The 23,786-nt window shown below is 31.8% G+C and overlaps 2 protein-coding genes across 2 annotated transcripts in view; both read left to right on the top strand.

Annotated features, from left to right (window-relative positions):
* LOC108748464 (calcium/calmodulin-dependent 3',5'-cyclic nucleotide phosphodiesterase 1A-like) overlaps positions 1-23,786 on the top strand; it is a 362,329-nt gene that overhangs the window by 180,969 nt on the left and 157,574 nt on the right.
* On the top strand, positions 9,665-10,463 carry LOC108748463 (putative uncharacterized protein FLJ37770). Its single transcript, XM_018486651.1, has one exon. The coding sequence runs from the start codon at positions 9,770-9,772 to the stop codon at positions 10,436-10,438; it is 669 nt and encodes a 222-aa protein (XP_018342153.1). The 5' UTR covers positions 9,665-9,769; the 3' UTR covers positions 10,439-10,463.

Below are 23,786 nucleotides of genomic sequence, written 5' to 3'. Positions count from 1 at the left end.
ACATATACATAAAAATTACTTGTTTCAAGTGTTTAAATATCTATCGAGTGTCTCAGGTTTGAAATTGGGACCTAAAATCATGATTTTCTCGAAAAATATACAGAGGTGCAATTTACTGCTTGACAGAGATTATTTTTTGATGCCCCAGAATAATCACGCAAAAACTGATAAAAATTCGTAAAATACACGTGAGTCTGTCCTTGTCAGTTTAATCAGTTTTATCTGCAGTGTTCTACTCATGTAAGACACCTTGTAGAGTGATTTTATGTAAAAGTGCACAGGACAATTCAAATATACAGAACAGACAAGAGATTATTGAAATGTGCATATTTTATAATATAATTATTACATTAGTTTCTTATAATTTTTGTAATTTATTTAAATGATTATATTTTTTTTAATGATTACTGCAAAAAATATTTTTAACTTAATTTTTTTATGTTGAGAATCGTATATATGATCGTATACATTAATACAATAGAAAACGCCATTAGCGGTCAAAGTTAGATGTTCCGAATAATATAATATATATTTTTTATTAAATAAAATTAGCCTTTCAAGAATAAATCGCACAATGTGTAAAGTGCCGATTTGAGCCGAGTTATACGAGGGAAAGTCAATAAATTTTTAGAAAAACATAGTAAAACACTTTTTTTGGTCGATTCATTTTTATTTCTCCACATAGTCTCCTTTCAGCTCAATACACTTGATCCAACGATTCTCAAACTTTTTCAAGCCGTCCGAATAATATGATTTGTCCAACCTTTCAAAATAAGATTTCATCGCCTCTGTTTCGGCGATGAGCTGTTCTCTGGTGGTGAATCCTCCGAACCATTTTTCTTCCAGTTTGGAAATAGCAAATAATCGCAGGGGACTAAATCTGATGAATATGCTGGATGGGGAAGCAATTCGTAGCGGAATTCATTGAATTTGACCATCGGTCCCGGGCACGTGTGAACTCGTGCATTGTCTTGATGGAAGAGCACTTTCTTTTTTGCCAAATGAGGACGTTTTTTCTTTAAAATGTTGTTGAAACGGTCCAATAAGACTACGTAGTAATCACTATTAATCGTTTGCTTCGACGGAAGGTAATCGATATGAATTATACTGCGTGTATCCCAAAAAACTGTGGCATCACTTTTCCGACCGACTTCATGGTCTTCGCTTTCTTCGGAGCTGGTTCACCGTGAAGTCCATTGTTTTGACTGTTCCTTCGTCTCGGGTGTGAAGTAATGGATCCATGTTTCGTTCACAGTAGTGAATCGACGCAGAAATTCATCTGGATTACGTTGAAATATCTCGAAATATTGTTTTGAAATCGTCACACGGTCGCGCTTATGGTCCACAGTGAGCAAATGTGGCACCTATCTTGCCGATAGCTTTTTCATACCCAATTGTTCGTGCAAAATTGAAATCACTGTACCATGTGATATGCCTGTGGCCTCAACAAGCTCGCGCACTTTCACTAGTCGATCAGTCAAAACAATATCATGGACTTTATCGATGATTTCTGGCGTAGCAGCCTTGATTGGACGTCCCGACGAGGGATGCATCACATGTGGATGTACGACCACGTTTAAATTCATTCACCCAATTGTATACAATCACTGGTGTACTCGTAGATGTGCTATGAACATTATCCAACTTGACTTTAATTTCTTTCGGCGTTAAACCTTTCATATGTATATGTTTGATCACTGTACGAAACTAGTTTTTTCCATTTTGCAAAAAATATAAAGGTTGTTCGCTTTAATCGTCTACAGAAATAAAATCACGCGATGAATTCCGCTCAAAATTTGACAGTAATCAGCTGAAAGATGCTATTTGTTAAAAAATAATGTGACATGACACTGCAAGTGCCCTCTGACAGATTTTCTAAGAACTTATTGACTTGCCCTATATGTGCGATATTTTATTAGAAGTTTACATAGATACCTTCATTATAAACATTTTAATTCTAAGATTTGGATCACCATCAGAATATTATATATTTGTAATAATTTCTCGTACATCCAATTTTTCTCGATCAACTATTATAAATAAAACAATAATTATAATAACAAGCTATAAAACATTCCAATAAATTAATTATAATCAGTCCTATTATTTATTTTCACTTATATGCTATTTATGAAATATAATAAACCATAATCACCGAAACCATATGCTATCATTACACTTGTAGGTTTACTATGTCATAAATTAAAATTATTTTAGTCAAAATAAACTTCCAAGTACCCGGTTTCATCTTAATCAAGTCACTTTTTGCAAATCGGTCCGCCGTCTTGAATCCACCATTTTAAATTTCAAAAATCTGACGTCAGATTCATAATTAGCAACCCCAAAAACGTTTGACTGAAAACTTTGGCGTAGAAACTTTGAGAACTTCCGGAGATAATAAATTTTCTCCAGAAAAATTGCAATTTTTCAACATTTATTTATTTGTATAAACAAAATCACTAATAATTTTGAATTATTGCACATGATTCTTCTTCTTGAATGTATAATTGATGCCAAAAAAAAGTTTGAAAATTTAGTGAAAACTATCCAGTTATTCAGAAAATGGTTATGGAAAAGATAACATCTCACAATGCCACCATGCTGCAAAAGGTTAATTTAATATCTGGATTGAGAGGGGTAGCGATAGCCTTACAATCACGCATGTCAAATTTTTTCAGCAGTTCATTGATGTAACCACTCTGACTTATATAAATACCGTCTTTGGTGAAATTTCAGTCTCAGACAATGATGTAGTTCGCCTAGATCCCTTAAGTCAAAATATTGAGTTTCCGTTTAATTTTGTTAACCAAATTATCGGAATCAGACGCGACGAAAATGTCGTCGACATAAGTAAACCAAAAATGCATTGGCTTCATTCCGTTTGATCTTGTACACGCACGGATCGGAGTTGAGAAGTTGAGTTCTGATCTCTTTGAATATCACGTTGAGCTTCCTACTGCAGGCTCTACCAATCTGTCCATAGAGGGCCTTTTTTAAGATACAGACCCAGTTTCCGGACTTTAACTCTTTCAGTATCTTCTTTACCGTTTGCTGGAAGTTGTGATCAATCGTCTTTTTCTGACAGATGTGTTTCAATCTCAGTTTCAGATGTCTTAGAGGTTCCATATACGAGTACATCTTTTCCTGGAATTCTCCGTTCAAATGCGTTGTTGACACATCGAATTGGCGAATCTTCATATTCAGTTTAATAGCCGCAGCAACAATAATTCTTACTGAACTTAGTCTGGCTACAAGTAAGAAAGTTTCCTTTTGAAATGAAACCCTGGCTTTTGTAAGACAGCTTTGCGCATCAGACATGCTTTCTTTTTCAGGACTGACCCATCTAGATTTGTTATGAAGAAAAATACGATTACCAATTACAGTCTTGTTCTCGGGGCGCCTCACAAATTCCTAAGTATTGTTTGTAATGATAAATAATACCTCGTCCGTCATCGCATCTAGCCATTCCTATGTATCGCGCTCTGACATCGCTTCACAGATGGGAACTTCTGACACGAGAACCATCTCTTCTTCCTTTTCTACGATTCGCGTTTTCTTTTCATTTTGTATTTCCGGATAGGCGTGATATTATTTTCTGGGGCGATCTTTTTCCCCCATTCTCAAAAGTCGCGATTTTCCGAATCTTATGGCTCCTTGTTCATGTTCAATGATGTTGTCGTTTATATCAATCGCGTCATTCTCTTTATTATTTGCATCAGGCTCAGCATCCTCGTCTTCGGAGAGCGATGAACTTTGAATTTCAATTTCCACAGCATGTGGTTCAGGACCAATCTCGTTAGATCTGTCTTTCAAATCAAATACATCTAAAAATTTTACATCCTAATTAATTTCGACTCTGTTGTACGTAGGTATCCATACTCTATACGCTTTGGAAAATTCGGAGTAGCCTACAAGTAACCTTCCCTAGATCGAGCTTCCAATTTATATTTTTCGATTGACATATCTAAAAAAAAGCTCTACAGCCAAATTTCCTTAGATGAGTCACGTTTGCGAGTCATGTCTCGTATAGCGTTTTTTCATTCAGCGAGATAGTAAGACTGCGGTTGCGAAGATAGTTGGTCGTATTCATAGCCTCGGTCTAAAAATGTGGCAGCAAGTCAGCCTTGATCAGAAGACAACAAGCGGTGTCGAGTAGAATACGACTCTTTCGTTTGATTAGCCCCTTTTGCTCCGGATGATGGAGCGATAGTTGTCTCGATATTCCGGAACTCTTGAGAAAGTTATCAAATTTCCGATTTACATATTCCCTACCGTCGCTCTGCAGATATTTAATCTTCTTGCCATTAAGATTTTCAAATTTTACCTTGACTTCCTGTTTTTTGAACTTCGTTTTTCGACTGGATAAAGCGAACTTTGCACCACGAGTAGCTTAGTCGACGAAAGTGATAAAGTATCTGGATTTGTCTAAAGATTCCTGGCGCATCGGACCACATACATCGGTATGAACATTTTTCAAGACATCTAGCTCCTTTTGAAGATCAGAAAGGAAAGACCATTTTCCTTTTTAGATTTTCAAATTACAGTTCTTCATTCAACTGCTTGACATCGTTGCTGTCCAACATATAGTTGTTTCATGTAGTAGTTAGATCCTTAACGTTTAAATGACCCATTCACCTGTGCCATGTTTGGAGTGACAACTTATGTGAACTTAACCACCATTAAAACTAATACGTATTATTACATATATTATAACTAAAAATAACAATTTAACTTTATTAATTAATTAACCTATAATATGAATAAAATAAATAAAATAATTAAACACTCTCTCAACCTACCATTCCCTACTAATATCTCTTTCTGATGAAATTTTGGCTCCCTCCTAGAACTTTTCCTACTAATTCAAAATACTAGAAGATTATTTCTCTCTATGCATTATTGCCTAGATATTAATATTGCTTTTAATAGAATTATTCATATTATTCAAAATGTTCCTAATGGATGAATTATACATATAATAATATTCATATAAATAGAGCCTCTTTTTTTTTATCTTTATATATATTCATATCAGACGAAATATTTACTACAATTCATTCAATTTAACTAACATCAGAATTTCCGGAGTTTCTATTTTTTTATTATCTATATTAACAGCCTTCCTAGGTTACGTTCTTCCCTGAGGCCAAATATCCTTTTGAGGGGCTACTGTAAGTACATTGCTTCTGTCGCACAGCCTGGGCCCATGATCTATTAAGATTCATGGATGAAGGAAGCAGATACGCAGCAATATTTAAGAGCTTCAGAAGATGTATTTCACCAATTTACAATAAAGAAAACGGTGAATACAAAAAAATAAGCTATAATTTTTTTGGTGAAAGCACAACTCGACACGTGAAAGCTTTGCGTATCTCAAACGTTTGCAAAGTGATGAATCGTGGTGTTAGCGTTGTTGAATCGCGACGCTAGAATAGGCGTTTCGCACGCTGTCGCATCGGAACGTCCATCTTAACAACATTCAGATTAAATTCATTATTTTCACAGTTTTTCTTATTTGATCTAGCAGCGACAAGTGTTTTTACATATCAAATTTTTCTATTTAAATTACAATTTTTTATTTTATACTGTTACTTCTTTAATTTTTTATGGTAACACTTGAATTGAGTAAAATTATGCAATTTTATGATTAATGTTTTGAAGGAGAATTAAATAATTACTACTTTTGTTGAAAGAAAAAATGTCATTGAATGAAATACAAAGATTTAAGCTTTAACATATAAAAATTAAAGAAACCACGTAGATCATTTTTTTAATTTCATTTGATATGGGATTTAACTTGGTTGCTGATAGCAATCATTACAAATGATATATTATATATTATTAGAGTTAAGTGAATAATAAAAATAGTACCACTTAGGTTCTACTTTTTAATTTCATACAACAAGATAGTATCATTTGGGTTTTAATTGGTGCAATAGTTTTTTTTCGAGGAGCACGTATGTCTTAGCGCCTTTTTTACTTTTTTCAAAAAAATAAATTTTTTTTCTATACACCAATTGATTTATAGTAAGTCAAGTAAGAGCGTGGTCGCCTTTACTCAAAGCTAATAAAAGATATCGCTCTAAATCTAACATGAATCTATAGAGAGCACCTTTGTCCTTGATGCACTATCAAGGAAGATTCAGTTGTCATTGGACTTTCTTAAGAGAATCACATTAAGCGCCATGAGTACCAAATACGCATCACGCTATGAAGCGTGTTCCTCACGTTATGTTTCTCTGCACTCATCCGAAAGGTCACAATTAGCGGCTGCTAAATATTATATATGAAAAAGTCATTCGTACAGAAATCATTCATACAGAAGTGAGTGCAGCGATATAATGTGGCAAAAAATGTCGATGATTTATCGGAACGTGGCTCGATATGCAAAGTGGACAAAAAAAGACGATACAAAAATAGTGAGTTTTCGCGGAATCCTGGCTTAACATTGCGTCAAGGACAAGCAAAATTAAAGCAGAAAGGTTTAGATATATCGTATGAAACTATTCGAACCTATCTCAAGGCTAATAACATGAACTCGACCACGCTCTTACTTGACTTACTGTATCTTATTATTCTGTACATAAAAATATTAAGATTGAATTGTTGTTAAACGAGTAAACTGAAAATTGAATATATATACATATGTATATGTACATTCGCGGACAGAAATGCCTTTGTACATTCAAGATGAACGCATTTCGGAACACAGTCAAAACGCATACAAGTTGTATGCGTTCCAACTTGAATAGTTGCTAATTAAAAAATTATTCATTTTGCATATATATTTTTTTAAAGCAGCTATGTGTTTTCTTTCCATCAATTGATCTTATTATTTTTAGAGATCCTATAATCAGAGTTTGGCGAAAGCGAGCATAACTTCTAATTGGTTCTCTAGTTTGGTCCACTCTATATTCTTCGGATAGCTTCATACATTGTGGAAAAACGAGTGCGAAAAAAGAAAGAGATAGATAGCTACAATTAGATAAACCTGTGTCAAAGAGGTTAGATACCCTTCCGAGATCTCGAACAAAAAAAATAACAAATTATAATTGTACAATTCGGCTAATTGATCAACTTGATTGATTCTTTCAGTCATGTATTGCCTGTCCACGTATTCTAACACTTTTTGCTTATGCGTTTGTACGAGAAAGCAATATATCTGTTATCTCTTTCTATGCTTCATTTTTGATCCACATTCGATAAATTCTGATTATAGGATCTCTAATTATTCTATTTATAAAAATATTAAGGTATGATTATCGAAAAATTAAAAGTTCACGAGTTATTTAACATTTTATGTCAATATATGTCAGAATAAGGTATAAAATATCTCATAAACTATTGGTTTTTTGATATTACACCTTAATACTTTTATATTTAGAATGATTAGAGGAATCATATTATGTAAAAAAATCATACAATTCCATTTAAAAAAAATGGAAGTATCCTTGATCCTCTCAAAAAATATGACCTTAAGAAAAATTTTTTGCTTATCATAATATATGCTTCTTTAAATTGAATAACTTTCTCCTTTGATATTTTTTCGTATCATTAAAAACAATAGAGTTATTTCAGATAGTCAAATTAGAAAGAACATCCTGTATATACATATAACATATATACATACGAGGGTGGTCCCAGAAGTACCCGACCTGACGTACAAATGGCGGTTGTTGTATAAAAAAAATCACTGTAGGGGAAAGCACCAACTTTCTAAAGCTTAACTATGAAGTTTGAAGACGCTACGTTGTTCAGTATTTGTTTGGCAGCCATCAATAGTGGACGATCTCGATGAATTTGCAAAGATGGAAAAAATTGGTCATCGTTATGTGATACAATACTTTCATTTGAAAGGTCTTAGCCCAACCAATATCAAAGCCGAGCTGGATTCTACTCTGGAGGAGTCTGCTCCTTCGTTTACAACAGTAAAATATTGGGTGGCAGAGTTTAAACGAGGCCGTACGAGCTGCGAAGACGAACATCGCAGTAGTCGACCAAGTGAGCCATTCCAGAAATGGTGAAGAAAATCCACAAAATGGTATTGGATGACCGTCGATTGAAAGTGCGCGAGCTAGCAGACATAGTAAACATTTCAAAAAGTGCTGTACATCGCATATTTCAATCGATGTTTCAATCGAGTGTTTGGCGATGTTTCGCAGCAACAAAGCCGAATTTTTGCGCCGATTCATAACCATGGATGAAACATGGATCCACCACTTCACACCTGAAACGAAGGAACAGTCGAAGCAATGGACTGAAAAGGGGGAATCGGCTCCGAAGAAAGCAAAAACAGTTTCATCGGCAGGCAAGGTCATGGCGTCAGTTTTCTGGGATGCGCGTGGCATAATTTTCATTGATTACCTTCAGAAAAGAAAAACAATCAATGACGAGTATTATGCGAACTTATTGCAGCGTTTGGGAGATGAAATCAAGGAAAAACGGCCACATTTGGCGAAAAAGAAAGTGTTGTTTCATCAAGACAATGCCAGTTCACACATCCATTATCGCGATGGCCAAAATCAATGAGTTAAAGTTCGAATTGCTTCCCCACGCACCCTATTCGCCAGATTTAGCCCCCTCGGATTATTTTCTCTTTCCAATCTTGAAAAAATGGCTCGGTGGTGGAAGATTTACCAACAATGAAGAGGTGGAGTCTGCGGTTAATGGCTATTTTGAGGAGTTCAACGGTTCTCACTATAAACAGGCTATCGAAGCTATTGAACATCTCTGGGAAAAGTGTATCGAGCTAAAAAAGGAGACTATGTTGAGAAATAAAGATATTTTTTCCCAAATTTTTTGTGTTTTCTTTGTTAGGTCGGATACTTCTGGGACCCTCGTATATATGTTACTACATATAACTATATATATATATATATATCTACATACAATATAACATATATGTACAGTCAAAAAGAATATAGAAAATTATATTGTATAAATTTTACTTAAAACATTTTTTCATATGTCTTATTGTTTCGAATAATTACTTACGTATATAAGCATGGATAGAGTATATTTGTTAGGCTCAAAGACCGAAAACGCTCACAGAGCGAAAAAACCAATCACGCGTTATGGCTTTTGAGATTTAGTCACAATGCGAAATTCATTAGCCCTTTCAAAAACGCTCACAATCCATTCTTCAAGTTGATGATTGAAATCTCCAATCATTCAAGTTAAAATGTCACAACACATTCTGATTGTTTATTATGAATAATTAAGTTCATTATGAAATAAATGTGTAAATGATCGTAACACGATCATTAATTTGTCATATAGACAGTGGAATGTATAAACTAGTGTTTATTGGGCTACGTCGTTCAGAACAAAAAAAAAAAACTTTACCCATTTGGGGTCTAACTACCTAGAAGTTGCAGCCTAGACAGTGTCCTTTTGGAAGATTTCTAACCTATGAAGACAGTGCAGTGTGAGAACAGTTTTTTTAAGCAGTCTTACTGTCTAGACTGCAACTTCTAAGTTAGGCCCCTAGCGGGTAAGATGTGCTAATTTCTTTTTGTTTCGGGTGGCGTAACCGTCTCGAACTAGTAAGCACTAGTCTATACGAGGTGTGATCAAAAAGTAAGGTGACTTTTTGAATTTCGCGCGCTCTGTACACTCTAATTACAAAAATTTTTTGTTGTTGTGTTGGTACACTCATCACGATCATATGTTCACAGTTTTGACTATATAGCATGTGTTGTTTTTATGTGAGAGGCATAAAGGTTAGACTCGTGTTTGCGTGCTCGGCGATTTTTTGCTTTTGAAAATAATGGAGCAGAGAGTTTGTATTAATTTTTGTGTAAAAAATGGTATTAAGTGTTCAAAAACTCTTGAAATGTTGACAGTGGCATACGGTGAGTCAACTTTGAGCAAAAAAAATGTTTATAAATGGTATAAGTTATTCCAAGAGGGCCGAGAAAATGTTAACGATGAACCTCGCTCTGGACGCCCCAGCACGTCAAAAACCGACGAAAATGTTCAGGAAGTGAAAGAAATTGTGTTGAAAAATCGTCGAATCACGATTAGAGAAATAGCTGATGATCTTAACATATCGTTTGGCTCATGCCAATCAATTTTAACGGATGTTTTGGGTATGACACGTGTGTCAGCGAAATTCGTTCCAAAACTGCGTTCCAAAACGTCGTTACTAGTGAGTAGTTTTTTGGCCAAAAACAATACTATCATCATGCCTCAGCCACCGTATTCACCAGACTTGGCCCCCTGCGACTTTTTCCTCTTCCCAAAATTGAAAAGGCCCATGAAAGGACGAAGATTTGCGACGATTGAGCAGATTAAGGCTGCATCGCTGGAGGAGCTCAAGGCAATACCCAAAAGTGCATTTCAGAAGTGTTTTGACGACTGGAAAAAGCGCTGGCACAAGTGCATTGTATCAGAGGGGGATTATTTTGAAGGGGATAACATAATTTTGGATGAATAAATGAATATTTTTTTATAAAAATGAAAAGTCACCTTACTTTTTGATCACACCTCGTACATTCCACTGTTTACCTGATAGATACATGACAGATTTATTTATTATTAATAATAGAGAGCATACAGCCACAACGATAGATGTTTAAACGAAAGTTATATATTTAAAATTATCATATAAAAACGTTTTGGTCAAGATTTGATCATCATCAGTATATTAAGATGACAAATAAAGAAATACAAAAAATTAATTAATTAAGCAATAATCGCTAGTCCAAAAGATGGCACAATAATATCAAAATGACAAAAAAATACATAAAATTAAAACAATGATCGCTAGTCAAAAAGATGATAAAATAATTTTCCAATCGCTTATGGTACGAGTTAACAGAGTAAGTTGAAGTCCAGAAAATGAAATTAACCAATATTTAAATGCTTCTAACGAATTATTTGTTACGTTTATTCCTTTTTAAGAAAGCAAAGAGCGGCTTCGTGTGAAAATATGGAATTTCCAGATTCTATTTAAAATTAAAAGAAAAGAATATGCTTTTAATAATTTAACTTCTACAATACAATAATTATTATGAAGATCTCTAAATCTATTTTAACAATCGCTTACCACGTATTTTTTAACACAAATCCTCGCAGATGTAACTCGAAGTAACTAATACAACTTAGAAGACAGAACAATTGGAACCACTGATAAGAATTATTGCTGACAAAATTGTGAAGGACCATAGCTAGCGACAGTCTTTATATATTGTGCAAGGAAAGGAGAGGAAATGAGAGTAGAGAGGGTAATTCTATATATGTGATAGAGGAGCTTTTTTTAATGATTGATAGTTGATTGACACTTGTTTAAACCCTTTTTTTGTCGTTTGATATGTATCATCTCGGAGACCATCCTTTTATAATAAGATTGTTTAGAGTCAAGAATGCTAGTATTTTTTCAATTAATCGTATGATTATGATCAAGTTTGTGACGAGAGATAACAGACAAAGAATTAGAGGCTTTTTGAAATCGTTTATGTATTCTTTTAAACGCGTCTTTAGTTTCCTTTTTGTCTGTCCTACATAAGAATAATTGCAATCGTGACAGTTAATTTTATAAACGACATTTGGTTTTCTTTTTCAATTTTATCTTTGCCTGTTTTAATGAAAGTATTCATACAATTCATTGGTTTGTAAGCTATGTTGAAGTCGAATTTTTTTTGTAATAGATTTAAATTTTTCAGAAATTTTATTGAAGTAAGGAATGGTGAAAAACTTTTTACCAATTCCCTGAAAGAATCCGAGTTGACAATATTGTGTTACTTGATATTTTCGAAATTATTTTTGAAAGACAACGTCTTGTTAATAGTTGTAAAAATTCGGATAGGTATCCATTTTTTTGGAAAATATTGATTAAGGAAATAATATTATTTTCATGAAATTTTGGATGGGAAAGGATTCTATCTCTTCTGCCCAATTACAACACCCCTTTTGTGTTCTACAGGATAATTAGAAAAGAAATTTAAATATCTCCCAAAATTTGTAAGCTTCCTGTAATTATCAAAAATAATTCTCCCTAATAGATATCTTAAGATCGGCTAAATTGTGTACTCATAATGAGAATATTAAAAATATTACTTAAAAGGATATTGTAGAAGAAACTTACAGGAACGAGATATGGGAGAAGTGATTGCGAAAGGAGTATTGGGATGTGAACATTGGGTGGATGTCCAGTTACGGCAGTTCGGAGTTTGTTTGGATCAAAATAATCGGAGCCGATGACATAGGCACCTGATAGGAGAGGTTCTGTTGCACAGGAAATCTGTCAATTAGTGACTCAAAAGAGTCATCAGGATGAAATATTCATTATGTGATGGAGGAGGAGCGGGAAACTCTTTCAGAATTTCCATGCTCGAAGCTGAATCAGCAAATGATTGTGAGCGGATGACGGAGTGGATAGAGGAGTCGGGAATTAGGAGTGGGATGTTTGGAAAGTTTTGCTTCGTCAGAGCGTCCGATAACACAGGTGACGAAGATCGGGGAGGAAGAGAAGGAGGAAGTACTGCCTTTAATGCGTTTTGGTAAGTCGGTCGAATTGGAAAGACCGGTGGTGGCGAAAGTGGTGGAGATTCTAACGGAAGAAGGTCTTCCGCTGGATCTACTCGACCCCAAGAATGGTTTAAGGTCATGAAGTATTCCTGGTAGACTTTGTCCAGCAACCTGCGGGCTTTTAAGTATGCCTGGCTCCGAAGCTAACCTTGGTCGAGGATGATTATTTGTTCGAGGTCTCACTATACTGAAAAAAGAGTTTGGAATTATTTGAAAATCTGGTAGATTCAATCAGAGTATATCTGTTCAAAAACGGACGAATCAGAATTCTTATAAGAATTACCGAATGAATTTGATCAATTTCTTGTAGTTAAACTTTACCAGAATTTTTTGTTGATAGAACAAATTTTTCTCATTGATTATATAAGAATTTCTTGTTGATCAAACAACTGGTTTCGTGATCTCAACCAGAATTTCTTGTTGATCGAATAAATTTTTCCTGTAGATTGTACCAGAATTTCTTGTTGGTTAAATAATGCCTGTTCACTGAACCAGAATTTCTTCGAAAAAGAGAGAACGTTTTTTTCGTTAGTCAGCTACATAATAACTTTGTTTCACTTTTTCTTCTTTCTAATCTGTTCAGACAGATCATAGAGTCATAGTACACTTAATTCGTCCATTTTGCAGTAATAATTGTTTCCCTTCGTGTTTCGCTACAAGACTTCACTTAACACTCGACGCTCGACTCGACCACGATGCGCGATGTATGTATGATGTACAGCTTTACCATATGTCTACGATGTTGGAACTTGCCGGTTTTCCGTAAGAACTGTAAATTGTGATTGGCTACACATTTCACGATCCGAGAACTCGGATCGAATTCTAGCATCGTAAATACAAGGCTTACGTCGCGATACAAAAGATAGATAATAGAAAGAATATACGCATTCGCTCGACTCGCGCCAACTTGCGCTAATTTGCACGATAATAAAACTGCCAGGCTCTCTGTCTCTTTTTGGCTTTAAAACGAGACAGATCGAATTTTAAGTCTCGCTTAAAATCAAAGTGATATTGATGCAACTGGGCTCTTAATTATATGTCTCGTTTTGAAGTTTTGATTTACATGTCTGGATCTACCATACGAGTATTAGATATGACAACATCGCATTTTCAAGAGCCGACAAGGGGGTTGTCTTCGCATTTTTGTTGTTTCTTCGTGCGAGCCGCTTTATACTTATTTTTTTGCTAAAATTATACTTTTGATATATTTCTCTTTATAACCCAATTGTGCGGACATTTTTTTCTTTCATATAAATATTTTGACAGATAACTTGTGCTTATATTCGTCTGCTCGTAAAAATGTGATGGTGCCGATCTAATTCCTCTTATTTATACGTTATACGAAGGTTTTCTTTTTTTCTCAAATTAATTTATTTCATTGTGATTTTTAATATTGTAAATATATAAAATACTTCGTTTTATTATTTTTTTAGATTTTACATAGCGATATATTTGCTTAAAATTTAGAGACATGTTTGAGTTTGTCGTTGACTCGAATAGTTGAGGTATACCTATTTTAAATAATAGATTAAAGAAATGAGAAAAAATGTACATAATCATATTTAATAATGTATAAAAAGTATTATTAATTATATATACTTTTTATATATTATTATATGATTATGTACATTTTTTCGTATTCTTAACCTGTACTTTTATTTAAAAACAAAGCAAAAATTATTCTTCTAATTACTTTTTAATTCTTAATGTTTTTCTAATATGTCGAACCGCTATTGTAAAAAGAAATAAAACATATATAGACATTTTATATTTACATAATACAAAAGAATTTCAAACTATGAAAACATTTTTCTAATTATTTTTTTAATTAACTTTTTTCTGTTACATATTTACATGAACCGAAATTATACAAGAGAAAGAAATGCTTTTTCCATGTGATACCCCTTATTATTTTTCCTCATATTATTTATTGCTCAAAGACGTTCAACTATTGCCCGCGGACAGCTGGGCATCCGCGAGCAATACCTATCTGCTGATTCCTGACTTAATACATAACAAAAGGAAATCAGATGGAAACGAAATTATGTTTTGGTAATTGTTAAATAAACAGACTAAGCTAGAAAATAATAATGAAAAAATGATGTATGCGGTTTATTCGTCATCGATCTCTATTTGTTTATGATTTAATACTTAACGAAAGGAAATCGAATAAAAACGAAATTATACTACATTTGTTAACTAAGCTAGAAGATGATTTATTCAATTTCCATTTCGATTTCCATTTGTTTATAACTTAATATTTAACAAAAGTCTATTCGATTTTGATATTTAGCAAAAAGAGATCAGATGGAAACGAAATTTTATATGATACCTCGATCAGGATAAGTAAGAAAAAGACGTAAACTGAGAGATATTAGGATAATTATTAAAGTTGACTATTTAGATTAGTTTTTTTAAGGTGATCGTAAGAGTAATATATATGTATACCTTTATTTATCTATTCGACTTAAGATTTTTTATTTATTTATTCGCGATTAGCCTAACTAAAATAAAAGTTTTTCTATACACTGCGTTCCGCGCACATTGAATAAAATATTGTATAATAAAAAGATTACAGTAAATTTTAATTTAAATATCTTAACGTAGATAAGTAATAAAAAATGATAGTATGAAAAAATAAAATAATTAACTATACAGTGTTTGATAATCTTCTGACAACGCTCGTAGACAGATAGAGCAGACTGTGTCAAAAATTCTATCATTTTGCAATTTTCGCAATAGTTAACAAGATAACTATTAAAAATCACTGAATATTGGTTTTGGAATAATTTTTCACTCAGGTACTATAACTTTATACAGAAATATAACGAGATAAAAATTGTTCATTTTCTTTTCATAGAGTCCTAAGAATTCTTTCAGTTTTTATCAACTTTTCAGTACTGCATTTTCTTATTAGTAACTATTTTGTATAGAAAATTCTGAAAAAAATTCTGAAAAAATTCTCAAAACTCCATATAAAAAAAAAACAATTTTTGTCACTTGCTGTTTATCTGTACAGTTGACAATATTTGAGAAAAAATTATTGAAAACTAATATTTGGTGGTTTTTAGTAATATTCTATTAAATATTACGGAAGTTGCGAAATGATAGAGAAATTTTCGACTCAATTTAGTCTGCTCTATCTGTCCAACGAGCGTTGCCAGCAGAATTATCAAATATCCTGTACATTTACTTTAATGATATGTATTATTTATAAAACCTAAATGATAAAACCTAAACGTATGTATGTAGATGATCATCGTTTTGATATATGGGATTTTTAAATTATATACAAACTTACTATTTTAATTTAAAAAAAAGATTAAGAAAGATTGACACTGATGACAAATTAAATTTCGCAACATTTTATGTATTATATATTTGTATAATTAAAAAATGGTAAAAAAGGCGCAAAGAGCATGTGCTACTTAAAAAAAAAGTTAATTATATAGTATAGATGGCCGTCGTTTTGATATATACGAGTATATCTTATATATATATCTTAACATTTTTATATCACATTTATAAAAAACGATGGGGATGATTTTTAAAATTATATATAAACTTACCATTTAAAAAAAAAGTAAAAAATTAATATTTTACAAAAGATCTAATAGAAATGAAATTTGGAAAATATAGATGACCGTCGTCTTGACGTTTTTACCGACTCAAGTAATTATATCTTGAAATCTCTTTTAAAACTTATATAAAAATTATTTCACAAAGAAAAAGAGTCAATAGGGTCCAATTTTGGCCTTCCCCAATTTCGTACAAATACATGAAAATCTATCTCTTGAAGTTAATTATAAGGTAAATTGTTTATAAAGACGTGTCACTATACAAAGTAATATCAGTCTAAATTTATCTTTTTAAAAAAGATTAAAAAAGGCGCTAAGCATACGTCCTTCTCGAATAAAAGCTAAGTATCCAGTTCAATTAATAGTAGTTTTAATTTTTCTTCAAGGATATTCTTATTGAAAGTCTTCTTATTCCAACCCAAGTATAATGGCAACCTTAATTTTGTCAAAAATTATTACTCTCCGAAAAAAATTAATGCATTATATAAAAAATTAAAACCGAGATGTTACAATCTTAACTAATCAAGTTAAATTCTACTAACAAGAGAACACAATCAACTGTCCCCCTCTAATTTAAATGAGTTTTTAATATGTTGTTCTATGGACAAAAATAGGAGATATGTATTTTTTTATATCGACAGAATCGCACCATAAAGAGGTGGAAATCTCTCTTAAAAAAAATTGGTCTTTTTCTTTTGAAGCGAATATCTTCGGAATTATAAAAGATAGAAAAAATTTTTGACAATAAAAATTTTATTACTTGAAGAGTACTTATAACCATAATAAAAAAATTTTTTAATTATTAATTTATTGTTTACCCCACCCTCACACTATTTTCAAAAATTTTTTAATTTTTATATTAAAAATTAAAGACCATTTTACGCTGAAAATAACAATGTGTATTAAAATCATATTCCAAAAAATCATTTTTCAGATATGAACGAAATTATCTATATACGCGCTCTATGTATTCGTCTCATACTGTGTTGGCTGCGCGAAATAACGATGGACAAAAATGCCATATAATTTGAGAGGAGAGAGAGGGGAGAGCGAGGGGCAGAGAACGAGGGGCAGAGAGCGAGAGAAAGAGAGAGAGAGAGAGAGAGAGAGAGAGAGAGAGAGAGAGAGAAAGAGAGAAATTTGATACTTTTTTTATGGTTATCCAACAATTGGTTGGTTCAACAATGGATTTAAAGGAAATCCGCCCGGAAAAGAACAATCTTGAATAATATATTCCTGAATATTTGAATAATATTTTATTCCTGAGATGATATACAAAAAGTTGAACACGAGTGATGGAATTCTACCGAGAGTGTATGCACTTCCTAAAGTACAATACATAAGCCTGAGTGCCTTCTCAGAATTATAGTTTCCTCGATTGACAGTCCACTATGTAATTTACAATAGCAAGATTTTTACATAATATTATTTCCAATAATATACCTAAACCTTTTAGTAATATTGATGACAATTTTCAATTATTTAAAAAACTTGACAACATTCATATTTCTTCTAATTTTTCGTTGATTTCATTAAACGTAAATTCACTTTTTATGAATGTTTCTCTGGACATGGCAGTGGAAAGTGTGTCAAATAGATGATCATATTTAGAAAACAAGTGCAACGTCCCAAAAGACGAATTTTTAAAAGCTTTAAATTTGATTTTGGATTCGTCTTACTTTCAATTTGATAACTGTTTTTACAAACAAAAGTTTGGCACGCCTATGGGATCTCCCCTTTCTCCGATCTTAGCAGACTTAGTTTTACAAGACATAGAAATTATAGCATTAAAAGATATAGGCATTACTTTACCGTTTTACTTCAGATACATGGACGGTACTATAATATTATTACGGCGGTACCATCAGATAAGGTAGAAGAAATTAAAGGAATATTTGATTCATTCCATCCTAGAATCCAATTCACTTCCGAATTTGTAAGTGACTTGATCAATTTTTTAGATGTTACCATCATTGATTGGTACCATAAGCTCACTTTTTCGGGCAGGTATCTCAATTTTCTATCGGCACCTCTGTCTTATAAAAGAGGAACGGTAATGGGAATGGTTGATAGATGTTTGTTATTGTCACACCCCAGATACCACGACTAAAATCTTAAACTTATAATAAACACCTTATTGGAGAATGATTATCCTTCTGATTTTATTTTGAGACGATAAACTCAAGATTAAAATCGCTATTTCATAAACAATCCAAAGCACTAAACAATACGACTAACTCGTCACCAGAACAAGAACTTCTTAGTTTGTATTACCTTACATTGAATCGGTCTCGGATAAATTCAGGAGTATCATTAACAATTTAAACATGAAGCTGACATTTTTCAGTCTAAATAAACTTGAAAGTTTTGTGAAAGTTCACAAAGATCTCCCGGAAGAATCTAACAAGAACGTAGTATATAAAATAGAGTGCAACGATTGCAACGCGACATACATAGGGCAAACCGGCAGGAAATTATAATAAAAATGAGAATTCAGAAACATCGTCGACATATTAACAATTTCTCTAACATTAGATCGGACATTACGGATCACAGATTTTCTTTTAATCATGATTTCGATTGAGAGAAACGTCAAAATTTTAGACTGTAAATATTATTTAAGAAGAAGATTGATATCTGAGATGTTACATATACAAATGCAAAATAATAGTCTTAACCTTCAGTCTGACATAGAATTTTTACATCATGCTTATATTTCGATTTTAAACAGATTATAAATAATTTATATTATTTTTACACAAGCGGACAAAGGTAATGTAGTTGTAGCACTTGATAAACATGAGTACATAGAAAAAATGGAATTGTTACTCGCAGACTCTAATACCTATGAAAACTTAAGACGTAATTCTGTTAATAAAATTATTACTAAATTGAAATCATTATTGAAGGGTTGGAAGTATTACGGATACCTTTCGGACTGTAGTTATAACAATCTAAATTGTACCACACCAATTTTACCATTAGCTTATGGGTTATCTAAGATCCATAAAATTGGATGTCCATTGAGAATCATAATTTCATCGGTTGGAAGTCCACTTCATAATCTAGCGTCTTTCTTACATAGGATCATTAGTAAGAGTTTATCTCCAGCTAATAGTTCTACTGTTAATAGCTATTTTTTGACGAAAAAAATTTTAAATTTGATAATTCCTGCCGAAGCGCCTCCCTTTTATCTTTGGACGTAATATCTCTTTTTACTAATGTATCAATTGATCTAGTTCTTGATGATATATCCAATAGATGATATCTTATAGAAAAAAAATACATTTCAAGAACGGAATTTTTTAGAGCACTGAAATTAGTTGTGAATTCCACTTTTTTTTAAGTTTAATGACAATTTTTACAGACAAACTTTCGGTGCCCATGAGCTCTCCATTATCTCCTATACTCGCGGACTTAGTCATGCAGGATTCAAAATCAGTTTCGTTAAATAAACTTTCCATGACACCATTGTTCTATGTAAGGTATGTTGATGACATTGCTTTAGCTATTGACAATGCTCATATATTGAGGAGAGTCTTATTAAATTTAATTCTTATCACCCACGATTACAATTCACAATGGATATTGATGGAGATTTATTGAATTTTCTGGACATGGATTTGCTTGATAAGAAAAGATGAAATTTTTATTTTTGATTGGTATCGTAAACCTACATTTTCAGGTCGCTTTCTGAATTATTTTTTATGGCATCCTCTTTGCCAAAAAATTGGTTACGATTATTGGGTTGATTAAGAGAGATTATTACTTTCCCAGTTTTCATAAAAAGAACTTTAATTTGGTTATAAAAATCTTGTTGAATAATGGCTATCCTCTAAATTTAATATTTTTAACTATTAAAAAAAGACTTCACACTTTCTAATTTATTATAAGAGATAACAGATAAAAAGGTAGTTAGTTTATTAAAATCTTTAATATGTTTCTTGAGACGTGTCTCTTTAACTTTCTTTTTGTCTGACCAACATAAGAATAATTGCAATCTTGACAATTTACTTTGTAGACAACATTCGAAAGGTCTTCTTTTTTAATTCAGTCCTTATTAGTTTTTATGAAAGTGCTCATACTATTCATTAGTTTATAAGCCATATTGAAATCAAATTTGCTTGTAAGAAATTTGAATTTTTTAGACGTTCTCCTGAGGTAAGGAATAGTAAAAAATTTTTTCTTATTAAAGTTTGAGGAATCCGAGTAAGAAACAATAGCATATTCTCCAATCATTTCAAAATTTTTCTTCAAGGTTTTTATTCTGTTATTAATTGTTATGAACAAAAATTTTGTAGGATATCCGTTCGGGAATTGTAACAGAGCTTTGTATCATAATATTAAAATTTCTCTCATCTATCTTGATTTATAGTATTTTCAAGCTGTTCAATCTTTATAACAAGCGAAGAGAAAAACACTATTTCACCTTGTTTTAATTTTGCGAACTTTGCGCTTGTAATTTATGTATTCTTTTCAATAATCTTATTTAATTGTAAGATCTTCCGACTACTATTCTTCTCAATAATTTTATTTTATTATAACATCATCCGACTACTGCGAATTTTCTTGTTTGTAATATTTTATTAATTGTCATCTTTTATGTATTGATGATGGTCAAATCTTGAAAACAAAACGTCTACTTATTTATTTTTTGTGAAATTTTTTAAATATATGACTCATTTTTACATCTATTGTTGTGGCTGTATGCTCTTTACTATTTATATTTTGTATTGGTGTAGCCATCTTTGAATATTTTTACTTTTACATTTATATTTTACTACTATATTATTTTATCGAGATTTAGTAGTGTCAAGAATTTTACATAAAAAATTTTTCTATTTAAATTAAATTTTTTCATTTTATACTGTTAATTCTTTAATTTTTTGTGATAACAATTAAATTAAACAAGATAACGCAATTTTGTGATAATGTTTTGCATACTGTTTTGAAGAAGAATTAAATACCATTTGGATTAAGTAAATAATAAAGATAGTACCACTTGGGTTTTACTTTTTATTTTGATAATAGAATTTAACTTGGCGCCACAATTTTTGAGATCAAATTATTTGTATAAATGAAACATATCATTAGATTAATATTCATTACTTATTTAATTTGGCATGGTATAAAGAAATGGGATTTAACTTGGCGCCAATTCTTGATATCAATATCTTTTATACGAATGATGCATATCATTAAAGTTAATATTATTTATATAATTTGGTATTCGAATTAGATGGAGTTTAACTTGGTGGCAATTGTTGATATTAAATCTTTTTTACGAATAATACATATCATTAGAGTTAAGTAAATAATAAGAATAAAAAACTTGAAATAACAGGATTCTTAATGTTCAAAGTACGATGACGAGATATATAATAAAAGGCTAATAAGAGTCAGAAAACATAAAAAATAAAAAATCTCCATTCGTTTAACATAAGTATAATTGAAGATAGATATCACAAACAAGAACTGTAGAAAGTAAGAAAGTTAAAACGCTACAAAGTACAATACTAAGTACAAGGTATCTATCTTCAATTATACTTATGTTAAACGAATGGAAATTTTTTATTAATTATGTTTTCTAACTCTTATTTGCCTTTTATATCTCGCGTCATACTTTAAATAACAAGAGACAGTACTATTTGTGTTTTACTTTTTAATTTGGTAGAATTTAACTTGATTAATTAAGATTATAGCATCTGAGTTTTAATTTTTCATTTGATACATTAATTTTTTTCGAAGAGTAATAATTTTTGACAGAGAATTAAAGTTGCCATTACTTGGGTTGGAATAAGAATAAACAATATTTATAAATTTACCTTATAATTGACTTCAAGAATATGATATAAAAAGAACCGGTTTCACCAATTCTCTCGATTAAGCCGAATCGGTGATTATCTGTCAACCATAAGTGGTCAATTCTATTAAATAGCAAACACTATTAGTCAGTTCCATTAATATTAACGCGGTTATTAGATATTATTTAATTTGATCGCTTGATGAACTATTACAGTAGGCTCAGTCACAACGTGTCTTTATATAAGTAACACTTATCTGAAAATACTTGCCATATTGGTTCATTGACGAATCGTAAATGCGCTGGGTGCGATAAGTTTTTGCATAAAGTACCTTTTTAACGTAAGAGGGAAAGATTATGAGAGAACGTAAAAGAAAGGAAATAAGGGCAAGGAGAGAATGAGAAAAAGCAAGAGAGAGTAGAGGCAACAGAGAACAGAAAAAGATGAGAAAGCACGAAAGAGGAAAAGAAAGAGAGAAAGGGTAGAAGAGAAAGAGGCAATTAATTTTTTAATTTTTATATTAACCTAATTATCAATAAATACAAATTATTATTATTATTACCTCTTCATTTTTATAAGATTTAAATTCTATATTATTACATTTTCGAAAATTTACAAAAATAATAAAATTCCTAAAAAAATCTTTTCCCAAAAAGAAAGAAATGTACACTAAGTCTATAAAAAAGGTAAGGAATATTACCTTCTTCTTAAGAAAAAACGGAAATAAATGCAATTAACTAATTACTTCATCACAGAAGACATATAAGATGAATTAAAGTGAATAAAATGATCAACTGAATTATAGTGGAGAAAAAAATTTAGCATGCCCAGATCGTATGTAGAGAATTGGATGTAGAGAATTAACAAATGGTTAATTTCGAAGATGTGATGCACATTAATCGACAGACTAATGGGTTAAATTTACAACATGATACTGTTGCCTTACCATGCTTACATTGAGATTCTCAATAAAATATAATGTATGTTTGTAATATAATACATGTCATTAGCTATAGTTTGTGTTTTTTTAAATTGACCGGAATGTTACTTGTATAACAATTATTATTCAACCGACAATCAAAATGACATGACACAAATTGTTCTCTTAGTTATTATTTTAAATTTTGACTATAATTTTTAACATATTAACGATGTACAAAATTTTGCATACAATATATTTATTGTTCAATGTAGAGGCGTCCACTTTGTGAGGTGAGGTGACTATTAATTTCAATTTTATACATATGATAATTTAATCAAAATAAACAAAATAAATGGCGGAAAAGAGTCGTCGCATAATATATATAATTAAAGAAAATAGTCATAGATACATAAAATAAAATAAAATAAAAAGTACAACGGCGTATATTAAAATATAAAACAAACAAGTTTCGGCTGCTGGATTGAGCCCTCCTCAGATGTAAAAAGAATATAATATAAAAGATATAAAAGAATACAACAAAAAATAATAATAAATCAATTACATTCAGTGACGCAACATTTTTAACGCGCGGAAATCAGCAAATGTGATGAATCTCGACGTAGCTTAATGTTGTATATGCGATGGGGCAATCAAACCGATGTTAAGAAACATAGTCAAGTGCTGACTGAAAAACGGAAAAGGAAGGGAACTCATAAGAAAACAAGTAAACTTAAAAACTTAAAAACTAAACACGCCGCAGATAAGAAGCCAAGTGCTCACTCACCAACGCATCCGAACAAGAAATGAGAATCGCCGCAATGCATGACAAACGTGAAAACCCATGACAATGATAGGGATGTAATCGTCGAAGTCAGACATGTCAACATCGCACGTGACATCGACCGCTCGCTAAAACGGCACGCGACGCACTGAGAGAGGAGACGGGTCGAC

The sequence above is a fragment of the Trachymyrmex septentrionalis genome, unplaced genomic scaffold (assembly GCF_001594115.1).
Source record: "Trachymyrmex septentrionalis isolate Tsep2-gDNA-1 unplaced genomic scaffold, Tsep1.0 scaffold220, whole genome shotgun sequence".
Taxonomy (NCBI): Eukaryota; Metazoa; Arthropoda; class Insecta; order Hymenoptera; family Formicidae; genus Trachymyrmex; species Trachymyrmex septentrionalis.
The sequence above is the reverse complement of the archived record's forward strand: the minus strand, read 5'-3'. Positions and strand labels throughout refer to the sequence as shown.

Bases quoted from the DNA above. Each gene is read 5' to 3' on its own strand.
- LOC108748463 (XM_018486651.1), top strand. From the start codon at position 9,770: ATGGAGCAGAGAGTTTGTATTAATTTTTGTGTAAAAAATGGTATTAAG.